Below are 21909 nucleotides of genomic sequence, written 5' to 3'. Positions count from 1 at the left end.
ATGTAGCATTACGCAAAGCAGATAAGATTGCATCAAACAGAGCGTCATGTTGCACTCCAAATATAATTGACAGTTATTTCAACACTTACAAAAACAATTTAATAAAGCCAAAATTGATCATATAAAATATTCATCTATTTGAAAATGCAATGAGTGTATTTTTACCTCGACCAATGAAAAACTTCATTTTGATGCCGAAAAAGTGCAAAGTGCGATCATAAGATATATTTAAACAAGACCAGATTCGGGATGGTTGGAATTTTTTTCAAACACTAAATTAGTTGCAATTTATTTGTATTTGAAAAGGATATTTATCTCAGCAGTTAAAGCGATTAACGGGAATACGCTCATCTATTAGAAGTATCGAAGTATCATCGAAATGATTTGAAATATGTATAGGAAACAACTTCCGACTCTGCCTATCAGCTCATTCAAGTCATATTTTGCAATCAAATGACGTTGGAATATATTGAGATGTTAAACATACAAGGAAAAACGTATTAAAATTATATTATGAATTATAAGTTTTTCTTTTTTTCGTTAGTTTTTATTTAATATATTTCAATAATATAGTGTTTATATTTTTATCTTTATAACTTATTAGTGGTGGTTACTGATTCTTTCGACCTATAAAATTTGTTGCATTTATAAAATGTTTAGCTGCAGAAATTGAGTGTCTTTACCTGTAGAAATTTACTATATATATATAGTACTTGACTAAAATAAAATTTATCATTGTTATTAACGAAATTGTTTAACCGGTAACTGCTTATTTCGTTAGGAGGATCCATTTAATTAACTTTCTATTGCCTTTTTCAAGTATTGTGTGTAATTTTATTTCGAGTTTTTATATCCGGATATAAGTTTGTTCAAATTCTCAGTTATTTTTAGCTGATAAACATCCAAGTCTTTCTTTTTAAAAAAAATTAATACTCTTTTTCTCCTTTTAAATCATATAAGAGTTCGTTCTTCAGTTTGGATAGATGAACACTTTTTTTTCTTTTTTTAAATCGTCTCAAATTCATGACAAGCAATAAAGACGTAGATACTAAAAAATTGCTGTTTTGACCAATGTGTTTCGGTCTGATAATTTTATTTATTTATTTTTATTTATGTGTATACACATGTAGATACAAATAAATATAGAAACACACACTTACACACATACATATAAATATATATATATATATATATATATATATATATATATATATATATATATATATGCATATACATATATATATATATATATATATATATATATATATATATATATATATATATATATATATACGCACATACAAACATGGGCAATTTCACCGTTACTTACGGGATATTTTGATTTTTGTATTGTCACATTTTTTAGGTATATATTTTTTATTTTAACAGACTAGATGTTTATATATTTATGAATCATCCTAAACTCATTTACTTGTTTTCCTGTATATTGAAATTTCGTTCAATTATTATAAGTTTAGCAATTGAAGTTGATTATATGCTGTTTACTTACGGGACGCAAAAAAACATTGCATTAAACCTGTTTCAGTTGAATATTTCAAGCCAAATATTTAACCTACAAAAACTGACTTCTTAAATTAAATTAAGTAGTTATTATTCTGCGTAAAATTATTCAAAAGATTGTTTTAGCTATTTATTTATATATCTTAAATCAAATTAGTTATCGTTACTTACGGGGACATTTCTACGCTTTTATCAAAATTAGCTACCATTTATATAGAAAGTATGACCCAGGACTTAAATTTGAAATTAAAAACAAATAAAAAAACACAAATAACATTATTAATAAAATTTAAAATTTTTAAACATATGGCAACCTAAAAATTACTTGGTTTTTGTTTGAATTTGTTTTTTTATTTTTATCGAAAAGTCACTTAAACGTGAAATTGCCAAATACTTTTTGTATATACAAACTTTTTTTTTTTTTATACAAAGTTTTACATTTACAAATATTGGAACTTTTATAAATTATAATAGATAATATAACCACCATAACAATAAGAATTAAAATAAAATTAACAAAAAAAAAAAAAAAAAAAAAAATAGACAAGTTTAAATAAAAACTTGGTATCTGATAGAAGAACTAATGATCTTGTCGCTAGCACCATAAAACGCTATAACAAAATATAATTTAAGCCGTTAATAAATATAAACAAATAAAAATGACAAAATACAAAAACAAAAGAGGGTGTTTATATAAATTTCTTATTTTTAAAAGTACCTCAAAATACTGTCATTAAAAAGAATGAGTTCTTTTAATTTCTTTTTAAAGACTGGGAAGGTAATCGATAAATCAAAATTAGGTAAAACGATTTTGTTCCAGAGATTAGGTGCACGATAAGCTATACAGAACTGATGGAATTTTGTTTGACAAAAGGGTTCATAAGTAAGCTATCATTTCGTAGTGTATATTTATTTTTTGTTTTCAAGGTAATAAATTCTTTAAAAATGATTGATTTTACATTGAAACATAAAACATAATATTTTATATACATTCACTTCATAAATATTTAGTACTTTATTATTTCTAAATAAAAACTTTGAATGCGAAAATTGATTTTCAAAACAAGCTAAGCGTATTTTGTGTTTCTGACTTTTATAAAGAGTTCGCAACTTACTTTTGCTCGTACTTCCCCAAGCAATATTTGCATAGCTTATATAACTATGTATAAATGAGTAATAGAGTTGGATTAAAATGGTTTTGTTTAAATAATTTCTTGGCTAATAGAGGGCTCTAATATTTTTAGAGACTTTAGTGCAGATGTAGTCAATATGCAGTTTCCATGTAACATTCTCATCAAGATAAATGCCAATTAAACTAGTAAAAGTTTCCTTTTTTATTTCAAATTCATCAAGAAGAAGTTTTGGCTTGGTTGTCGGTAAAAAATATTTTTTGATATAGGTTGAAACAAAATTTATTTTGTATTATCAAAGTTTAAGGTGAGTTTGTAACATTTTAACCACTCAGATACGCATTTAAATTCTTTATTCATATCAGCAAAAAGCTCATTACTATATTTCTGTTTGATAAAAATAAATTCGTATCATCAGCAAACATAACACTCCTGCTACTTTACTTAAACCATTAATATAAATTAAAAACATAAAAGAACCTAGAATAGAGCTTTGTGGAACACTAAAAATGAAAAAATATTGATTTAGCTAATTTTCCGTTTAAAGTTTGTTTAAAGTTTTACACGATTTATTTAAAGTTGTAAATGATTATACCAGAACACACTCAGTCAGTGCTTTCGAAAAAAACAGGGTTATTACCTTTTCCATAAATCCAATATTTAACAATAAAAACATTTAAAGATCCAACACTTGAACTAGTATCACATTCAGCATCGATCACCTATTGCACAGTTCATCAACACCAAAAACATTAGTGTCAACTGTTTCAGTTGACAGTAATATTTTTAGTGTTGATGAACTGACATTAATCATCACAAGTTAAACTTGAATTTAACTGCTTACACTAACTATTCAACTGCTTACACTTACTACAAAACGTTATATGTAAGACAAGGTTTCTTAGCTTTTCAAAGTTTCTAAATGATTGATAATAAAAGAGACATCTCGAATTCAATTAGGTTTTATACCAAAACTCAATTTTGTTAACAAATAAAATGAAATTCGAATTAACATGCAAAGAGTTGTCTTCCTTTGCACGTAAGAAGCGTAAATAACAAGTGCATGACTCATAGATGGTAACAACGTCCTAAATGAGATAATTTAAATTTTTTTTCAGGATTTAAATCTACTTTATATTAAAAAGGATAAAAAAATTTCTTTTAACAATAGAGAAACTTCTAGTAGAACTAAATTAACCGTGCAATCGGTAATAGTTAATGAATAAAAAGCGATTTTATGCAAACCAACAAATTGGCTTACGTCACACTCCTAATTTAGCAAGTCTTGAACAAAATACTCTATTAAAAAAAAAAATTCGAAAGTCAATTGTTGCATAGTATTATTTGATTCTTTAGAAAAAAAATACGTTTGTAGTTTAACATTAAATTTAGAATTACAATCGAAGCGAAACACTTGACATCTTTCACATCGATTTTGCCTCTAAAAGCACTTTATTAAATAAAATATATAAACCTGAACAAAAATTTGTATGCTTTCTTTTAAAGTGGCCTTGATAGTTTGCAATAACTTTTTAAGTGACCAAATATTATGTTGTAATAAAATATTTGAATTTTGTTTTCTTAATATTAATGACATTGTTTTTAACAAGATGAAAAAAATAAAGTTGATAAATAGTGTAAAAATTCGTGCATTTAAAAATGTTTACATTTAAAAAGGTAGAAAATTGCAAGATTTTTTTTTCTTTTTATATCTGATAAAACTATCAGCTTTAAATGAACAGGTGAGAGTTAAAAGTGAGAGTTTAACTGTATTTGAATCGTTTAATCTTAAAAGAATTAAAAGTAACAAGCTTTTAAAGTTTTTGCAATAAAAATGTAAAATATACATCCGACATCTTAACTTTTTACTTTTGAGCCATTCTCGTCCGCTGTATTTTAATTTGGTTTGACTTGCACTGCTACTTGAATTTGCACTTGCGGTTAACGGTTCGTAGGCAGTCATCAACAACATCCTTTAGAAAAAATGTGGGGGAGGGGGTTACGTGCCCGTTCGGCATTGTCACTCCCTCCTCTCGTAGGATAACCCTTTATTTTATAGTATGAATTTTTACAAAAAAATTTCAAAAAACTGAAGTTTTTTAAACATATAAAAACAATATTATGCTTTATGAAACTGATAATGTTTATGCATCCATGTTAAAAGTAACAGCAAGAATAAATCCAGGATTTTTTTTATGTTTGAGTTTTGCAACTTTCTGGTAAGCCCTAAACTTTAAAACCTTTTTAAGTTTATACTTATGTCATATATCAATGGCGTAGATTGCGCTAAATTGAGTCTAGAAACGAAATCTCCTTAAATCTACATTTTTATTTAAATGTTAGGATAATTAGATTTTCCTTTTCCATATTAGAAGTTATTGCTACAGTATAATGAAAAACAAAATAAATAATAAGATATAAAATAAAACGTTAATGCCAGTTTTTTGTTGTTAATTTCACGATACAGGATTTTTTTTAAATGTTGTTACTAGATATACAATGTAAAGCATGAAAACTTGAGCAAGTGTGTAATACTACAACTGAAACTTCAAAGTTAAAAAGGTGTATTTGTGTTTTGCTTTTTTGTTATCGTGTTAATTGTCAAATATTTAATTACATTTTTGCATAGCTTTTGTGTTATACACTTTTTCTGGCGAACGCAAAAGTGTATAACACAATACCTTTGAGATAACAAATGATTGCAATAAAGACTACAGAAAACAACATAAATAAACAAAGAAAATAAATAAATTTGTAATTTGTACCATTATAGAATGCTGGTAATTTAAGATTTTTATGCAAGTATTTTAATACTTTTCTGCAATACTGTACTTATCAGGCAACCAAAAAAGTTCGTGCCGTTTATCCTAATTGCCTATTTCTAAGAAACGTATTAAGAAAACTGGTTGTGGTGGGGGGATGATTTTGCATATAAATTAAAGATTGTTTTAAGGAGAATCAATCAGTGTGTTTCATAAGTTTTATTAGTACGTTTTAAATTTAAAAGTCTTAAGTAAAGTATGGCTGTGTCAGATGCGATAATTCGCGTCTGTTTACTTTATGAGTTCAAGCTTGGAACCAAAGCTGCAGAAGCTTGTCGTAAGATATGCGCTGCTTTTGGGAAGGTACCATAGCAGAACAGACGGGTCAAAAGTGGTTTAAAAAATTTTCTTCTGGAAATGAAAACCTTGAAGATGAACCAAGATCTGGAAGACCATCCATCGTAAACAACGAGGATATCAAGCTGGCAATCGAGCAGGACTCCAGTCAAACATGTCAAGACCTTGCCTCAAGATTTAATGTGAGTGATGAAACTATTCGTTTACATTTGCACTAACTTGGAAAACGTTGGAAGTTGAGCAAATGGGTACCTTATGAGTTGAGTAAAACAAACAAGCTACAGCGCTTAACCATTTGTTCTTCATTGCTTTCCCGCCACAATTTAGTGCCATTTTTTGACCGGATGTTGACGTGCGACGAAAAATGGATTATGAACTGCAACAAAAAACGAACATATCATCGGCTAGCCAGTAGCGATCCAGTACCGATGACTCCTAAACCAAGCATTCACCAACTAAAGGTTTTATTGTGTGTATGGTGGACTACAGCAGGTATCGTTCACTATGAGTTGCTACCAAGTGGACAAACCATTACGGCTAAGATTTACTCAGCCAAATTGAACAGAGTTTCGGTTGCTCTTCACCAAAAACACGCAGCTTTGGCAAACAGAAAAGGTGTTGTATTCCACTAGGACAACGCCAGACCGCACACCGCAAAAATCACGCGGGAAACTCTAGCACGTTTACAATAGGAGATTCTACCTCACCCTTCGTATTCATCAGACCTTGTGCCAAGCGACTATCACCTGTTTTTGGCCCTGGATAATCATATGAGGAATCGACAGTTTCGAAATAGAGAAGATCTCGAAAATAAGTTAATTCAATTTTTTAGCTACCAAACTCAAGACTTTTATAAAAATGGATTAAACCAGCTTGTTTCACGATGGGAGAAAGTTATTCTTGCTGAAGGAGACTATTTTTCAGAATAAACGTTATTAAAACTGTTTTTATGTGTATTTATTTATGGATCTGCAAAACCGCACGAACTTTTTTGGTTGCCTGATAAAATTCAACAAAAAAAAAAAAAAAAGTTTAAATATTAACTAAATATCAAAAAGTCTATAAAATCATATTTACAATGTTATTGCATAGATCAAATTTAGATTTTAGAGCTTCACAACCTTAGGGCCCCCCGAGCTAGCTTGAATTTCAAGCATAAAGTAAACACAAAATCCCAAGCATAAAAAATAAAATAAAATAAGTAAAAAAAAAGAAATTAATAAAATGTATAACCGAAAGTCTATTTAGGCATAAATATAGCTAACATGCAATGATTTAAATAAAACTTCAAGAGAGTAAGCAAAAAAACAGTATGTAATAGTTATAACAACACATGCTATTGCTATTAAATAAACAAACAAAATTTAAAAAAATTTAAATAAAAAGACATAAAGATTTTAAGATTATTACTCGACTAAATCAACAATTAGTAAAATAGTAGGAAATACATAGCCGATTAAATCAACTTTTCGATTTTTCAAAGTCGACTAATTTTGACTTTCGACTAGTCGACTATTAGTCGATTTAGTCAAAGTCGATAACAACACTACTTTCTGGATGTTCAAAATCCCCTCTCCCCTACAAAGGAAAAAAATTAGAGATGCCACGAATAGTAGTTTTTCCAAATACCGAATACTCGGAGTGGCGCTCGGCTCGGCTCGCATTTATGCACTGTTTGCGTACTCTTTTGACGCACTTATACCAATTCGAACTTGTGTCAGTTTGCACTTATGCCAGCTCTCACTTATTCAGTGGCTATCATTTTTATTCATGCACGTTCCAAACAAATTTCAAGAGATTAGTTAAAACACACCGAACAAAACATGACAAAAAATTTAAATGCTCTGACTTAAGTCAGTGAAAAGTTAACCCTTCTCAGTGAAAGGCTGCTTGACACGGATGAACCATCACCGGTGTCTAGTAGCACTGGTGATAATTTATCTCCACTTCGTACGAAAAAGAAATTTAAAAACGATAAAAAAAGTGTAAAGAAAATATGCACACGTATGAAAGATGTGGAAAAGAAAAGTCAAACTGCAAATGAAATTTTTACCTAAAACTGTTCGCTTAAATAAGACAGCAAACCCTTACAAGTTATGGTCAGAAAATGTAAAACATTATCCTAATAAAGTTTGCCAAATTTTATTATTTGCCCGTGGTGTGCTTTTCTTCATTCCAAATCTAGTATTCGGTCAGCTTTACATCGTCAAAACACAGTATCTATATTTTTTATAATTTGATATGAAAATGATTTTTATAAAGTACGTCGGGCCGCCAACTTAACTTCATACTTATCACTTGAAACTTCATATGGTTATCAAGAAAATGCATAGAATTCAATGTAAATCGACAAAATGGTATTTTTAGCTTTCATTAAGCTGTAATTGTAGATACTGTGTTTTGAAATTTATAGAAAAATTTAAAAATCCTATCACATTTAATTTAAAACACGGTATGTGTAAACTATATTTGTTAAATAAAAATTAAGGCATTTAGGTATTTAAGATGGGTGATGGGTCAACCGACTCCTCCTAGATCTATATTTTGTATTCAATATTTTGAAAAATCATTAATCCTATTTATCATTTGGCAAGAAAACGTGGCATAGTAAAAAATCGAGTCGCCCTATTCCTCCTAGAAAAAAGTCTAAATACTCCCCTAACTCTAATGAACTAACAAATATTTAAATAGTTTTATGAGTGGACAAATAGTTTTATGAGTTTTCACAAAGTATGAAAGTTCAAAACAATAGCCAATTAACAAATGCTTATTTTGCACTAATTTTCATAAACTAGTATTGAATTTCTATTTAAATGCTCAATTAGTAAGTAACGTCCACATGGTAGTGGTTGAATCTAGTCTTTTAAAGCACTACATTTTGTTGGTATTATGTCTCATTTGATTTTACTTACCACAAACTGTATTTTGTTATTGCTCTTTAATCTCAACCTAAAAATTATCATACTAAATTGCATAATTTACTGGTTTCAAAATAAAGAATGACAGATAAATTAGACAGATTTAATAAAATTATGTAAAAGCTAGAAATAACCACTTAAAATAAAATTCAAAAATGAAAACAAATATGTATCACTTTCTTTATTGCATAAAATATATTATTTGAAAATACTTAGTCTTCAGGTAGAACAATTTTTACAGTTTCATATAATAATAACAACAAGTATAAACAAAATAAATAATAGTAAAATATAATAAAATAATTGTAAAGTACTTATTCAGTCTTTATTAAGTCATATTCAGTCTTTATTAAGTCTTATTCATAATCAGAAGTTATGAAAGCATTACCAACGCCCATCTCATCAACCAAATCTTCTGAAGTGACAGACACTGGAAGATTTATCCAAAAAATTTTTCTGTTTTCTGGCATTACTGGAACAAGTTTGTTAACGATTCCTTTTTTTTTTATTGAGGTTAATTCCTCTATGTTACGTAATTTTTATAGGGGCATATGTTTTAATGTTTTTAAAAATTTTTTTTAATAAGAAGTTCAAAGTCTTTGGCTCTCCATTAAAATCTGTCCAGTATTCCATACAAGTTGATCCTCTTGAAAATTTGGCCATAACAACACTGTTCATTTTAAATCCACACAATGTATCTGTTTTTACATTGGTAGTCCAGTGCAGTTATCAGCCCCAAAAATAAAATCTTGTACATGTCTTTGGTTACTAATTAAAGCCAATATTAAGTTTGTAACATTTTCAGCTTTACGCTCAGCAATGGCTTCATGCCAAAGTGCACAGTAGCATAAGGCATTTGGTTTTGAGCAAATGTTTCATTAAATACCACTAGTCTACTGATGAAAAAAGAAGATTTAGTATCTGACATATTAGGAATTAATATAACTTTTTGTAAGTCCATTGAGTAGATACAAGTTGATTCGATACTCAGTTTAGAATCTTCCTTATATTTCGACGTTGCTGCTACAGCCTTGGCTTTATGGCTTTCTAAAAGTGTAATATTATCTCTAATTTCATTCTCATCAGTAAAATTTTCAATTATATTTTAATAGGTAGAGCAATCTTCACATTTATCAATTGTGGGATTTTTTAAAGATATATTTAAATCCTTTATGATTTGTCTATAAAACTCTTGAGAGCAATAGTTTTTATATTGAGAGCAAAAATCTTACATGGCTTTTACTGTTAGTCCAAAAGGAAAGTACATTTTATTTGGTGCATTAAGTCGCCGATAATGACATACAGATGGTTTGTACAGCCGTATATGATCAGCTACAATATCTTTAGGTATACATTTTTTTAATATTTTGCTGTCCTCTATTTTCAGTAACAGATGACATAAAAAAAATTACTGTTCATATTTTTAACTAGTTCTGTTAAAACAGAATCTTTTGTATAGCCAAGAACATTTAGAAGAGTGGTCTTACATACCTAAACTTCTTTTTTTTTGGAGTCTGGAAGTTTATAAATCCTGGATTGTGACTTTTTAAAGTTATCAAAAGAACCTTCCACTGTTGTTCGACGTTTTACAGATGTAATTGTTTCACATTTTGCTAAAAATTGTCTCCCCTGGACATATGTTGTTAGAGACCAATAAGTTTTCCATAAAAATATTTGATGATAAGTGGATAGATTGTCTCTGCAATTGTTTCTACACTCTACAGGGCATGTAAGAGAACGGTTTTGATGTTTTGTCTTGGCATTGACATTTTTTAATTCCTTTTTTTTTCTAATACTGCTTTCTTATCTACCGGACTAAACTTCTTCTTTTTCCTTGCAGTTTCAATAAATTGATTATCTGGAATATGTTAAATATTTATATACATGTAAATATGATGTAGTAACAACTGCATTGTTGTAGGTATATATAAATTATTTAATACCTTGATGTTCAGTAATTAGGGTTAAATCAGGATCAAAGTTACTGTCATCCAAATCCTCTTCAACTTCTTCAACTAAAAAATATAAATACTAGTATACAATTTTATGTGACATTTAAATATGATGTATTAACAAATGCATTGTTGTGTATATAAATTATTTAGTACCATAATGTTCAGTAATTGGAATATAATCAGGATCTAAGTCACTGTTATCCAAATCCTCTTCAACTAAAAAATATAAATATTAGTATACTAAATGATGTGACATGTAAATACGTTATATTAATAAATAAATTTATTTTATATATAAATTATTCTGTACCTTGATCTTCAATAATTGGAACAAAATCAATCATCAAAAACATTTACAACTTCTTCAACTAAAAAATATAATAAACACTAATATAAAATATAACATGATGTGTTAATATGTTGTGCAACTAACAAAATACTATGTGTGTATAAAACATTTAGTACCTTCATTAACAGTAATAGGAATAAAATCAGGACAACGTTGAAGATGATTTAATCTTCAACGTTGTCGACTAAAAATAGAATTACATATTAATTTAAATACATAATATAATAATAAGTAATTACTTAAGAGAACTTACGTATGCGTCTTGGTAATGCATAATTGTGATTCCAGTCCATAATTCTTTTTTCGATTAGTTATTTGATATAAAAATTTAAGAATTAAAAAAAAATTGTTGCTAGTAGTTAGTTTTTTTTTTTTAATTTTATAAAAATTTTTTTGTTAATTTTTGTAGTTTTACTTTTTAATGTTTTACCTTTGTTTTTTTTATCTTAGTTTAGAGCTTATGGATACTGTATTTTTTTTTTGTTTGTTTTTTATTAATTTTTGAATTTTTTTTTTAAATTTTTTCAATATTTTTTATTTTCTAATATAGTTTTTATAGTTTTAATTTCTGAAGTATTACTTTTGTTTTTTGTATTAGTTTTAAGTCCAGTCATCATGATTGTACGAAGAATTATTTTGGATTTGTGTATTGCTTTTAATATAATCCCTTGATTGTCCGACGGGTATCTTATTTGCTTTGTTTCTTTTTATTTGTCTTTCGAATTTTCTCTGATCATATTCTGCTTTTTTGTATGCCTTAAATATTAATAGTTCATCTTCCGAGCATTTTGTTTTATCGAAGCCGTAGAATAAATTTAAGTTGTAAATATGCCTCTCAGTACAATCTAAGCAAAGATATTCTGAGTGAAATTCGATTTTTTTCTGGTTCTTCTACTTTTTCTTTTAGGGTTATGGTTGCTTCATTTACGATGTTGTCGTTGTGAGGTTCGATTTTGTTTTCAATATTATTATTGTTAAAACTTTGACTTTCTTCCATGTGAGCTTCTGTTTCTTGTGTTTGAGAATTTATTTCAGGCGGTTGTGGTATTTGTTTGGGTGTCTTTGGTTTTGTTTTATTTAAGTTATTGGTATCGTTGTTTATAATTTGGTTTTCGAGAGAGTTTTGGCATATCACCATAGGGGCTTCTGATTCTTGTGGTTTAGAAAATTTATTTGTTGGTTCAGGTATTTCCTCCGATGTTTCTGGTTCATTAGTTTCCCTTACTTTTTTTCTAGGTTCTTCGGTCACTTCTATAAAATCTTCTTTTGGTTTTAGGTAATCTTCTTTGTTTTGTCCGGTATAGATTATCCTGAAGTTATATCCACATAGTTTTAAAGATCTTGGTATTGGTTTAAATAATTGATTCATCATGGCAACTAGTATTCCTGTATAGTAGGATGTTCTGTTTTTAGGCGTTTTGCGATATACTGCTTTTGTGTGTATATGTTTCCCATATCCGAGTTGCTCAAGAGCCACACCGACAGGTAAATTTTTTTTTTTGAGAGGCAAACCCATTACCGATACTGCAACTCGTTTGCATAAGTTTCTAGTAGGAGTAGAATTATAAAAATGGTGGGTTACACCATTAATTAAAAGCCCATTTTCAAGGATCAACGATCTCGACTTATCAGTTTTCATGACAAGTTCGATCATTGTCCCTTTACGAATAATTTGCAGGCCTTCCAGATCGTGATCTAAATTGGCGTTTTCAAGAGCGAATAAAATATTAGGTTCAATTATATTTTCTTTTATTTCACACAAAAGGGTTCTTTTCAATGTGCTAAATTCATTAGACAATTTTGAGTTAAAATTAGTTGCTATAGCTTGAGCATAGCTTTTATTAGAGACGTTTAAGTCTATTTTAATTTTCGATGTTTCCATATTAAGATTAATTTATAGCGTGGTCAGTGTTTGACGATTAAGTATTTTCCTTCAACGCTCGTATTTCACACATACACAATCTTCTCTACTCAAAAGTTGTTTTGAAACAACTTAATGCCCTTACAAACTAAAGTTGCCTAACAGCAACCCGATGTAAGGAAATAGTTAAACACTCAATACCCATAAACCTATACTTCTCAACAATTGCCTTACAGGTAACTTAAAAAAAACCCTACAAACTAAAGTTGCCTTACAGGCAACCCGTTGCAGGAAAACGGAAAGAAAAAACACAGGGACTAAAAAGTTTCAGTATGTGTTTTTTTCCGTAGTTAGTAGTTAGTTACTGTGTCTTGAGTTTGAATTTCACTACACTTGAAATATATTTTTGGCAGATTACAATCATAATAAATTCAAAACACACTATCTACAACTTTGTGAAGATAGTGGGTTTTATATTGTTTTTTTTATTTATCAGAATAAAATGTTGTAGTTACTGTGTGGTAACTCCTGATATAATTGTCTGCTTCCAAAGAGGATATTACATAAAAGTTCTGCATGAGTTGGTATCAAAGGGTATATAAAAAAGTAAATTTTGATAAAAATGTTGGTAACTGTGTTTTGACGTTGAACAGCTACGGTATTCAGCCGATCAGTTTGCAATATTCGGCCGAATACCAAATAGTAAAAAAAGCAGCTGAATAGGCCGAATACCAATTAGTCACCGAATATTCGTGACATCTCTAAAAAAATTACATTTAACGGTATATTATCCGGTATAGTATCCGATATAATTTTTACTGGATAATATACATGGATACACTCCAAGTTCAATGTTTACATCACTTATTATACCACTTGCTAAATCATCTAAAAAAATAATTAGTTGATCAACTAATGACTTCATTCCAATATTTACGAAACTAACAGAATAATAGTTTTAATAATCTGTCCAGAAATAAAAGAAGCTCCTTTTTATATGCCGAATTGAATTCAGAATTCTTTATTAGTGAAACAATCACAACAACAAATCACCTGTCTATCTCTGTTCCCTACCTCCTGAAAAGGCGTTTGACTGCTGCAACTGATACATTCTATTTGAAAAACTCTACGATATTAAAAAAATACTACTATATATTGTTAATACCATATTGTCATAATATAATATGAAAACAGTGCCTCTGGACTCATACCTAGGTTGCAAATCATATCCATTTTATCCAACGCAAAGAATGCTCTTTGTGTTGGATAAAATGATGTATACAGATGATAAAATGACTTATACAGATGAGGGGAAAGAATAGATCCCTGTCTCACTTGAATAAGACAGGAATCTATTCTGTTCCCCCTCCCCGAGGGAAGAGAATAGATCCCCTGTCTCACTCGAGTGAGACAGAGATCTATTCTCTCACCTCATCTGTATAATATATACACTCATAACCTACAAGAAACCTTACAAAATGAAAATATCGTAAGCACATAAATAAATGGAAACCACATGGGTGTTGTAGCATATGCTAATGACATTATACTTTTTGGCTCTGCCTTTCCACCTCTCTGGCCTTCAAAATCTTATAAAACCTCTAATACATGCACAAAAAAATTGCATAAAGTTGAATGCTGACAAATCCAAGTTTTTGCCAAAAAAAATCAAATAAAAAACTGCACAATAACACTCAACCATCATAAAATAGAACTACATAGTAAACTTAGTAATTTAGGCTTTATATGGGATACTAATAGTTCACTATTTGCTTCACTTAATTGTTTAAATATTGTTCTCATGATATCAAATTTTAGGACAGTAATCCAAACTCTTTCTAATTCAATCTGGAATTCATTTCGCTCTACTGTCCAGTTATATAAAACTTTTGCAGTTCCAACACTAACGTGTGGCCTTGAGCTTTGTGAATATAAAGAAGTATTAATGAAACAGTTTGATATAGTAGAAAGGAACGCACTAAAGTCACTTCTAAAGCATAGTAAAAATTATCATCATCCCTTATTTTCCAGGATATATCAACTATCATACTGCAAAACCAGCTAAATTTATTTATTCACCTGTTGAAAAATAAAATGTTTGATATTGTTGACTCACAGTTGAATAACCAAATAGCTCCACACCCTTTTTAAGATAGTGTCAAAGTATTATGCAATAGTCATGAATTAAATCATGACTATTGCACAAAGTTTTTAAAAACTTAAAAAAAAATTAGACAAAATAATGCAATGCAAAAAAAAGTTAAATTTTCAATTTAAAAAAATTTAGTTCCCGGAAAGGATTTTCAAGTTTTACTTAAAACATTAAGTTCCAACACTAAGTTACACTTTGCAATTGAGTGTCGGAACTCAAAGGAACAAAGAGCAGTCTTCAAGGATATTCTTGAAAAAAAATTTCAAGATGATGATATTATGTTTATCTTTAATGTAACTTTATCTATTTTATAGTGGGTGTTTATTAAATATAATAATAATAATAATATTCCAGATTGTCCAAAACTTTGCTACAAATTTTTTTGCATCTCTTTAAAAAAATTTTATAAATTTTATTAAAAAAAGTTGTAAATAACATTTTTTGATTGTACTTGGGTATAAATGAATAAAAATATATTTTTGAGTCCTGTAAAAATTCAAACAATTTAAATACTGTCTTTTCAGTCTAATGTGCAATCAATTCCAAAAAATTATGATTTTGGATTGTATGAATATTCATCAATTTTAAGGAATTCAAATTTGTTTTTGTACCTTTCTGCATTAAAATTTATAAAAGTATTCATAATTTATTTTTTAAAACTTGTCAATTTTCTATAATATTGTTTATGTATTATAAATATAACATATATTGTTATGCATTATATTTTTATATAATGTAACTTTTAAGTACAACTTTGACTGGTTTTTTAACTCAACTAATTCGTTTTTTCCCAGCCAAGATGGTTTTTAAGATTATTGACTAATTAAGATTATTTATTAATTGCAGTATTAAAATCTTTCTCGATAGACAAAACTTTTCCTTATTTCTAATAACATAGTTCTATACTTGATTTCTCATCTATATTATTGATTTTCCTGTTAATATAACTGGTTCTATTAGCTTATGATGCAATTATATATTCTAGTCTTGATAAAAAAGTTTCACTTTTTGAATCACTCTTATTAAATCTTATACTTTATCTCTTCTTGTATTATATTATGCTTCTGACCTCTAAATGAAGATCCAATCTATTACAAAATTTTGCTAAGGAAATCTTTATTGTGTTCATTATTTTCTTAATTAGTTTCTCTTACTCTCCCATTCTTTACCTTTTTAAAAATCATTTAATCAACTTTGTATGGTATACCATTGTCATATTTGGACTGGGTTTTCTAATAATGTCCTTTCTCTTTTAGACAAGTTGCAAAAGCAAACTGAACGCATAGTTGTATCTGCTGTATTAGTCAAACTTGAGTCAGTCACATCAATGTAAGGTTGCATTATTTTCTCTTTTTTTCTTTTTTTAACTCTTCAACCTCTTGTGACATTCAATAAAGTTTTGTCATTCAGTAAAGTCACATCTTTTTTTTTTATTCATGCTCAAAAACTGGTTTCCTGATTCATATAAATTACAGCTTTTAAGTCTTCCATAAACAGTTTTCTTTCTCTATAGCAATATTTTAATTTTTGTAGTAACTAGAAGTTGCCTGCACTAGTGTTTGAAATAAATTTCTTAACAAATATCTGATCTGGTTCACTTGGAAGGTTTAGAATAACTCAATGTGAAATTTGTAATTACATATGACTTTGTGATTTTTCAACTCCAAGGATAAGCTTTCATAATATATGTCAACATTTTAAGAAGTGTTTAACAGGCCACTAAAATTAGTTTGTCAAAATATTTTTTATATAAACAACATAACTTTAATTAAAACAAAAATTAAAAGCTTTTAAAATAATACGGTCTTGGTTATACCTTAAGTTATACTTTTATTTTAATAATGCTCTCTTTAGTTACTGAAACAGTTTTTGTTGATATAATCTTTTTTATTTTGGAAAAATAAAAATTCTATTATTAAATAATCTTAAAGTATTTTTTTTAATAAATAATTTTTTATGAGAAGACGTACACCTTCATTAACAGTTATATAATGCTAACTATTTAAAATATTTATCTTTTTCCTTAAAACCTACTATCTCATTCCAAAAGTTTTGATGTGTTTAATTAATTTCAGAAGCTTCTAAGAATATTTTTTTATATATATATTAATTATGCAACAATCACACACTTAGCCATTATGCAATTTAAACTATTAATATGTCCTAATGTATATATTTATGACTTTAACGTTGCTTTTGTTTATGTATTTAATAAGTATATTTAATGTTGTGTGCAAATACTAATGTGACCAAACTTTCTCCAATGTATATTAGGTTTTTTTTTTAATGATTTGGATAACAAAACATTAATAAAGAATTTTTTTTTTTAATTTTAGATGCTGAACATTTTTACTATTCCTTTAATAGCTATGTTGGAACAGAAATTGTGTTTGATAGTTTAAACAATAGTAACTATGCATTAGCTAAAAATGCAAAATCAGTAAGTGACTATTGCCCTTTAAATCTTGGTAACTGTATTGAGATTTCAGCAACAGGTGGCATCTTTATTAGTTCAATAAAGCCATCTACCCAGTTATCATTTGGTGGATGGTTCAACATCAGTAATTCTTTTTCAAGACTTTTTTATGTTTATGATACTAACTCATATATTCCAAAAATTCAATTCGATGTAGTTGAACAAATTTTACAGCTGAAGTTGAACACAAATTCAGACAGAGAAAATTATATTTACTCAAGTATAAGCAAAATACAGTTAGATGTTTGGAATCATATAGCATTTGTATACAATCCATCAACTAATGGTGTTTATTTTTATATAAATGGAAGCTTAATCATTAGTTTTTATACTCCACCTTCATATGCTTTACCTACTGATCTTTGGCAGACTGTTGTGTTTGGAGGTGATTTATTTGGAAATGGGTTGAATGGGTATATGGATGAGTTAAATCTATATTTTTGTTTCCTTACTCAATCAGAAGTTGCAACTTTAGCTGACAACAATCCTTTTAGTAAGTAAACTTGTTGTATATATATATATATATATATATATATATATATATATATATATATATATATATACATATCTTTTTTTAACAATACCAAATATAAAATATTAGTGCATGTTATAATGACTATTTATCATACATATATATATATATATATATATATATATATATATATATATATATATATACATATATATATATATATAATATATATATATATATATATATATATATATATATATATATATATATATGTATATATATGTATACATATATATATATACATATATATATATACATATATATATATATATATATATATATATATATATTATATACATATATATATATATATATATATATATATATATATATATATATATATATATATATATATATATATATATATATATATATATATATATATATATATATATATATATGTATATGTATATATAAAGCTGCTGAGTTCCAAGGGCGCAAAAGGGGCTTATGTGCCCTGGATCCATGATGTTAGGGGCCCTAAAAAACCAAGAAAAGTTTATTAAAGTGCTACAATTAAAAAAATGTATTTTGTGTTTTTTTTCTCGTGTCTATAGCAGTATGTAAATGTATTTTGTGTTTTTTTTTCTATTGTCTATACTAGTGTTAAACTTTTTAATGAGCCTTTTCTAGTGTCTATAGTAGTAGTGAATGTATTTTGTGTTTTTTTTCTCGTGTCTATAGCAGTATGTAAATGTATTTTGTGTTTTTTTTTCTATTGTCTATACTAGTGTTAAACTTTTTAATGAGCCTTTTCTAGTGTCTATAGTAGTAGTGAATGTATTTTGTGTTTTTTTTCCTAGTGTCTATACTAGTGTTAAACCTTTTAATGAGCCTTGTTGCCAGATGACAACAATATATTGGAACCAACCATTGGGTTTCAAAATTTATTATGCTCCATGATTTTTAGAAGAAATTTTTTGTAATTTTGAAATGTTTAAAAATAATATCTTCTGAATTCAATAAAATAATAATAACAGTTCCCACATTAATGAATTTTATTAATGTTTAAAGTACATTTAACAGTTTCCACATTAATGTTTAAAATAGAAAGCTGTGACTGTTTTTCAGTTTTAAAACGTTTTTCAATTACATTTTCTTATAATTTGTACACAATTTTAAAATTACATTTTAAATAGTATATTATTATTGTTTGATTATATTAATTATTTACTTAAATAAAAAATGTAGAAAATTGTACTGCTGCAGAAACATGTGACTTTAACTTGCTATCAGACATATATTATGTTTATTTAATATTTATTAAGATATTGATTTTAGTCTAATACCAATTTCAAGAATAAATACTAAAGTGCAAATACAAATTATGACAGAAAAAGTGTCGACATATTACTACAGGGCATATAATCAATGTAATGTTTTCTTGATAAATTAAAGAGCTTATACAAATTTGAGTATAATTTGTAAAATACATATGCTATATCCGATACCAAATGTATTTATCAATGGCATAAAGGTGCAAAACTTTATGATGACATTTGCAATGAATTTGTTTTAATAAAAATTTGATAAACCTATATTTAACATATCAATCTTTTTTGGAATTACTAAAATGAAAGTTGTCAATTATGATAAGAGAAGCAGTAATGGGGAATTTCTGCAGCTCCCTACTAAAGAAAGTTTATTTGACAACCATAAATCTATTGTGGATTAATCAGGTATCTATAAATAATCAAGCAGAATTTATAAAATGCAGTTTCTTTAAAATGGTTTGTTCATATAATATTAGGTAGTTTGTATGTAATATTTAGATAAAAGTGTAGTAAGCAATAATGTGTCAAATAACTTAACGAATGCTAAAGAAAAAAGTATCATTCATTTTTTCCTGAAAGTGCAAATTCCTGGATCACGATAATTAGTTCATTTCTGTGAATTTATTGTTAGATCAATGTCTTCTTCTCTTGAATTGTGGAATCAAAGATATATGGAAGAAACTGATTGATCAAATCAAAGCACAAAACAGCCCTGTCCATCAAAGCCAACGCATCACCTGGAAGACTTTGTTGACAACTCTTACCAATGATAGTGAGATTGATTTGGCAATCAAACAGGCTTTAGAGTCTGAGTCTGAGCAAGTTGGCATGAAGTATTGGTATATATAGATACATTATTGTTTCTCTTATCTTTTTTATTGTATCAACAATAAATTTTTTTACAATTTCTTGCATTATTATTGCGACAGGTCAAAACTCTATTGTAGGAGAGCAAGTAAACAGCAATTTTCTTTGAGCTCTGGAAATGATTTTAAATCATTTGCAGAACTCAAAACATTAAAAAAAAATCAACTAGAATGTAACAAAACATTTAAAAAAAATCATCCCCAAAAATAGAAAACTCAGATGCAGGCCCATTGCTTCTTATGGAAATCACAGTATGACTTCATACATTAGTGTGCTATATTGATGAAATTTGCTCTTAAAGGAAGTGAGAGAAGCAAGATACTTTTTGGCTATTACCAATTGGATGCTAGGTGTTTCACACACAGATTAAATCACTTTTATTCTATTTTCTTCGTGCGCTCCAATTTCAACAAAAAAAGCTGGGAAATAAATAAACTTTCTTTGTGTTGAAGAATAGAAGAAAAAAAGAGAATGGATATTGTCAATCTGGTTTGTATGTATATATATATATATACATGTATATGCATTCATATATATATATACATATATTTATATATATATATACATGTATATGCATTCATATATATATATATATAATACATATATATATGTCCACTATATAGAAACTATATAGAAGAAAATAGAATATATATGCATGAACATAAATATATATATATATATATATTTATATATATATATATATATATATATATATAAATATATATATATATATATATATATATATATATATATATATATATATATATATATATATATATATATATATATATATATATATGTATGTATATATATATATATACATTTATGTCCATGCATAAATACTTTGTTAAGACAACTTGACAACAGCTTTTTACATTTTTTGAAATATTAGGCATTTTAAAAATTTGTGGAAAAAATTTACTTTAACTAAACATAAAAAAACAACAAAAAAAAAACAACAGTTAAATAAAGAAAAACTAAATAAAAAAAGAAAGAACTTATTAAGCTAGATTTCTAAAATAATAAAATAAAACTTAAAATAAAACTCTAAGTCTAAATTAATATTATTTTACACATTTATAGTTTATGTTTAAAATAAATAACTTCAAAACTTTTATTTTAACTTACTATTTTATACTATGCAACTCTTTTAAATGAAGTAACAAATTCCTTTTGATCAATGTTTACTGTTTTATCAAAATAGGTATTTATATTCATATTTTGTTTGATTAAAAAATATCTTAAATATTTGTATTTGTATTTAATTGAAATGTATTTTTAATTTCATAAACTAGGTTAACTAGTATTTTTTTAGGAAACACCAAGAGTTTCATTGTTTTTTTTCATCTTTAATACTAAAGTAAATTTAAAATTTGTTTTAAAGAGATATTTGTTGAAGATTTTTCTTTTTAGTTGACCATTTTATCAGTCTTTTCTAAAATTTTTATATTTTTTCTTAATGTAAAGTACAAATGTTTGTTTTTGCATTTAGAATAAGCGTATTTGTATTTAATCAAATACCTGGAGGTTAGCTTAAATCCCCATTACTAAACCAATTGCAAACGATCACAGGAAATTGTTGTTGCCTTCAATTGTACTATGGAGGACCTTAACCTTACCGCTTACATGCTAAATCAAGATAAATCCTTAATAAAGTTTTCAAAATTGTACAAAACAATTCAAGTTGTTGGCAAAGTAAGTTGTTTGTTTCAGTCATCTTTAACTAAATATCGATGATGAGATTATCCTCATTCA

General features: G+C 27.2%; 1 protein-coding gene across 1 annotated transcript in view; it reads left to right on the top strand.

Annotated features, from left to right (window-relative positions):
- Window positions 1–21909, top strand: part of LOC136077035 (uncharacterized) — a 44790-nt gene that overhangs the window by 5849 nt on the left and 17032 nt on the right. Inside the window, exon 3 of the mRNA XM_065791375.1 lies at window positions 17342–17974. Coding sequence (XP_065647447.1) covers window positions 17342–17974 — 633 coding nt within the window. The remainder of the gene's footprint in view (window positions 1–17341; window positions 17975–21909) is intronic.

Source organism: Hydra vulgaris, chromosome 02 (genome assembly GCF_038396675.1).
Source record: "Hydra vulgaris chromosome 02, alternate assembly HydraT2T_AEP".
In the NCBI taxonomy this organism is placed as follows: domain Eukaryota; kingdom Metazoa; phylum Cnidaria; class Hydrozoa; order Anthoathecata; family Hydridae; genus Hydra; species Hydra vulgaris.
This window is presented reverse-complemented; position numbering and strand designations above follow the sequence as displayed.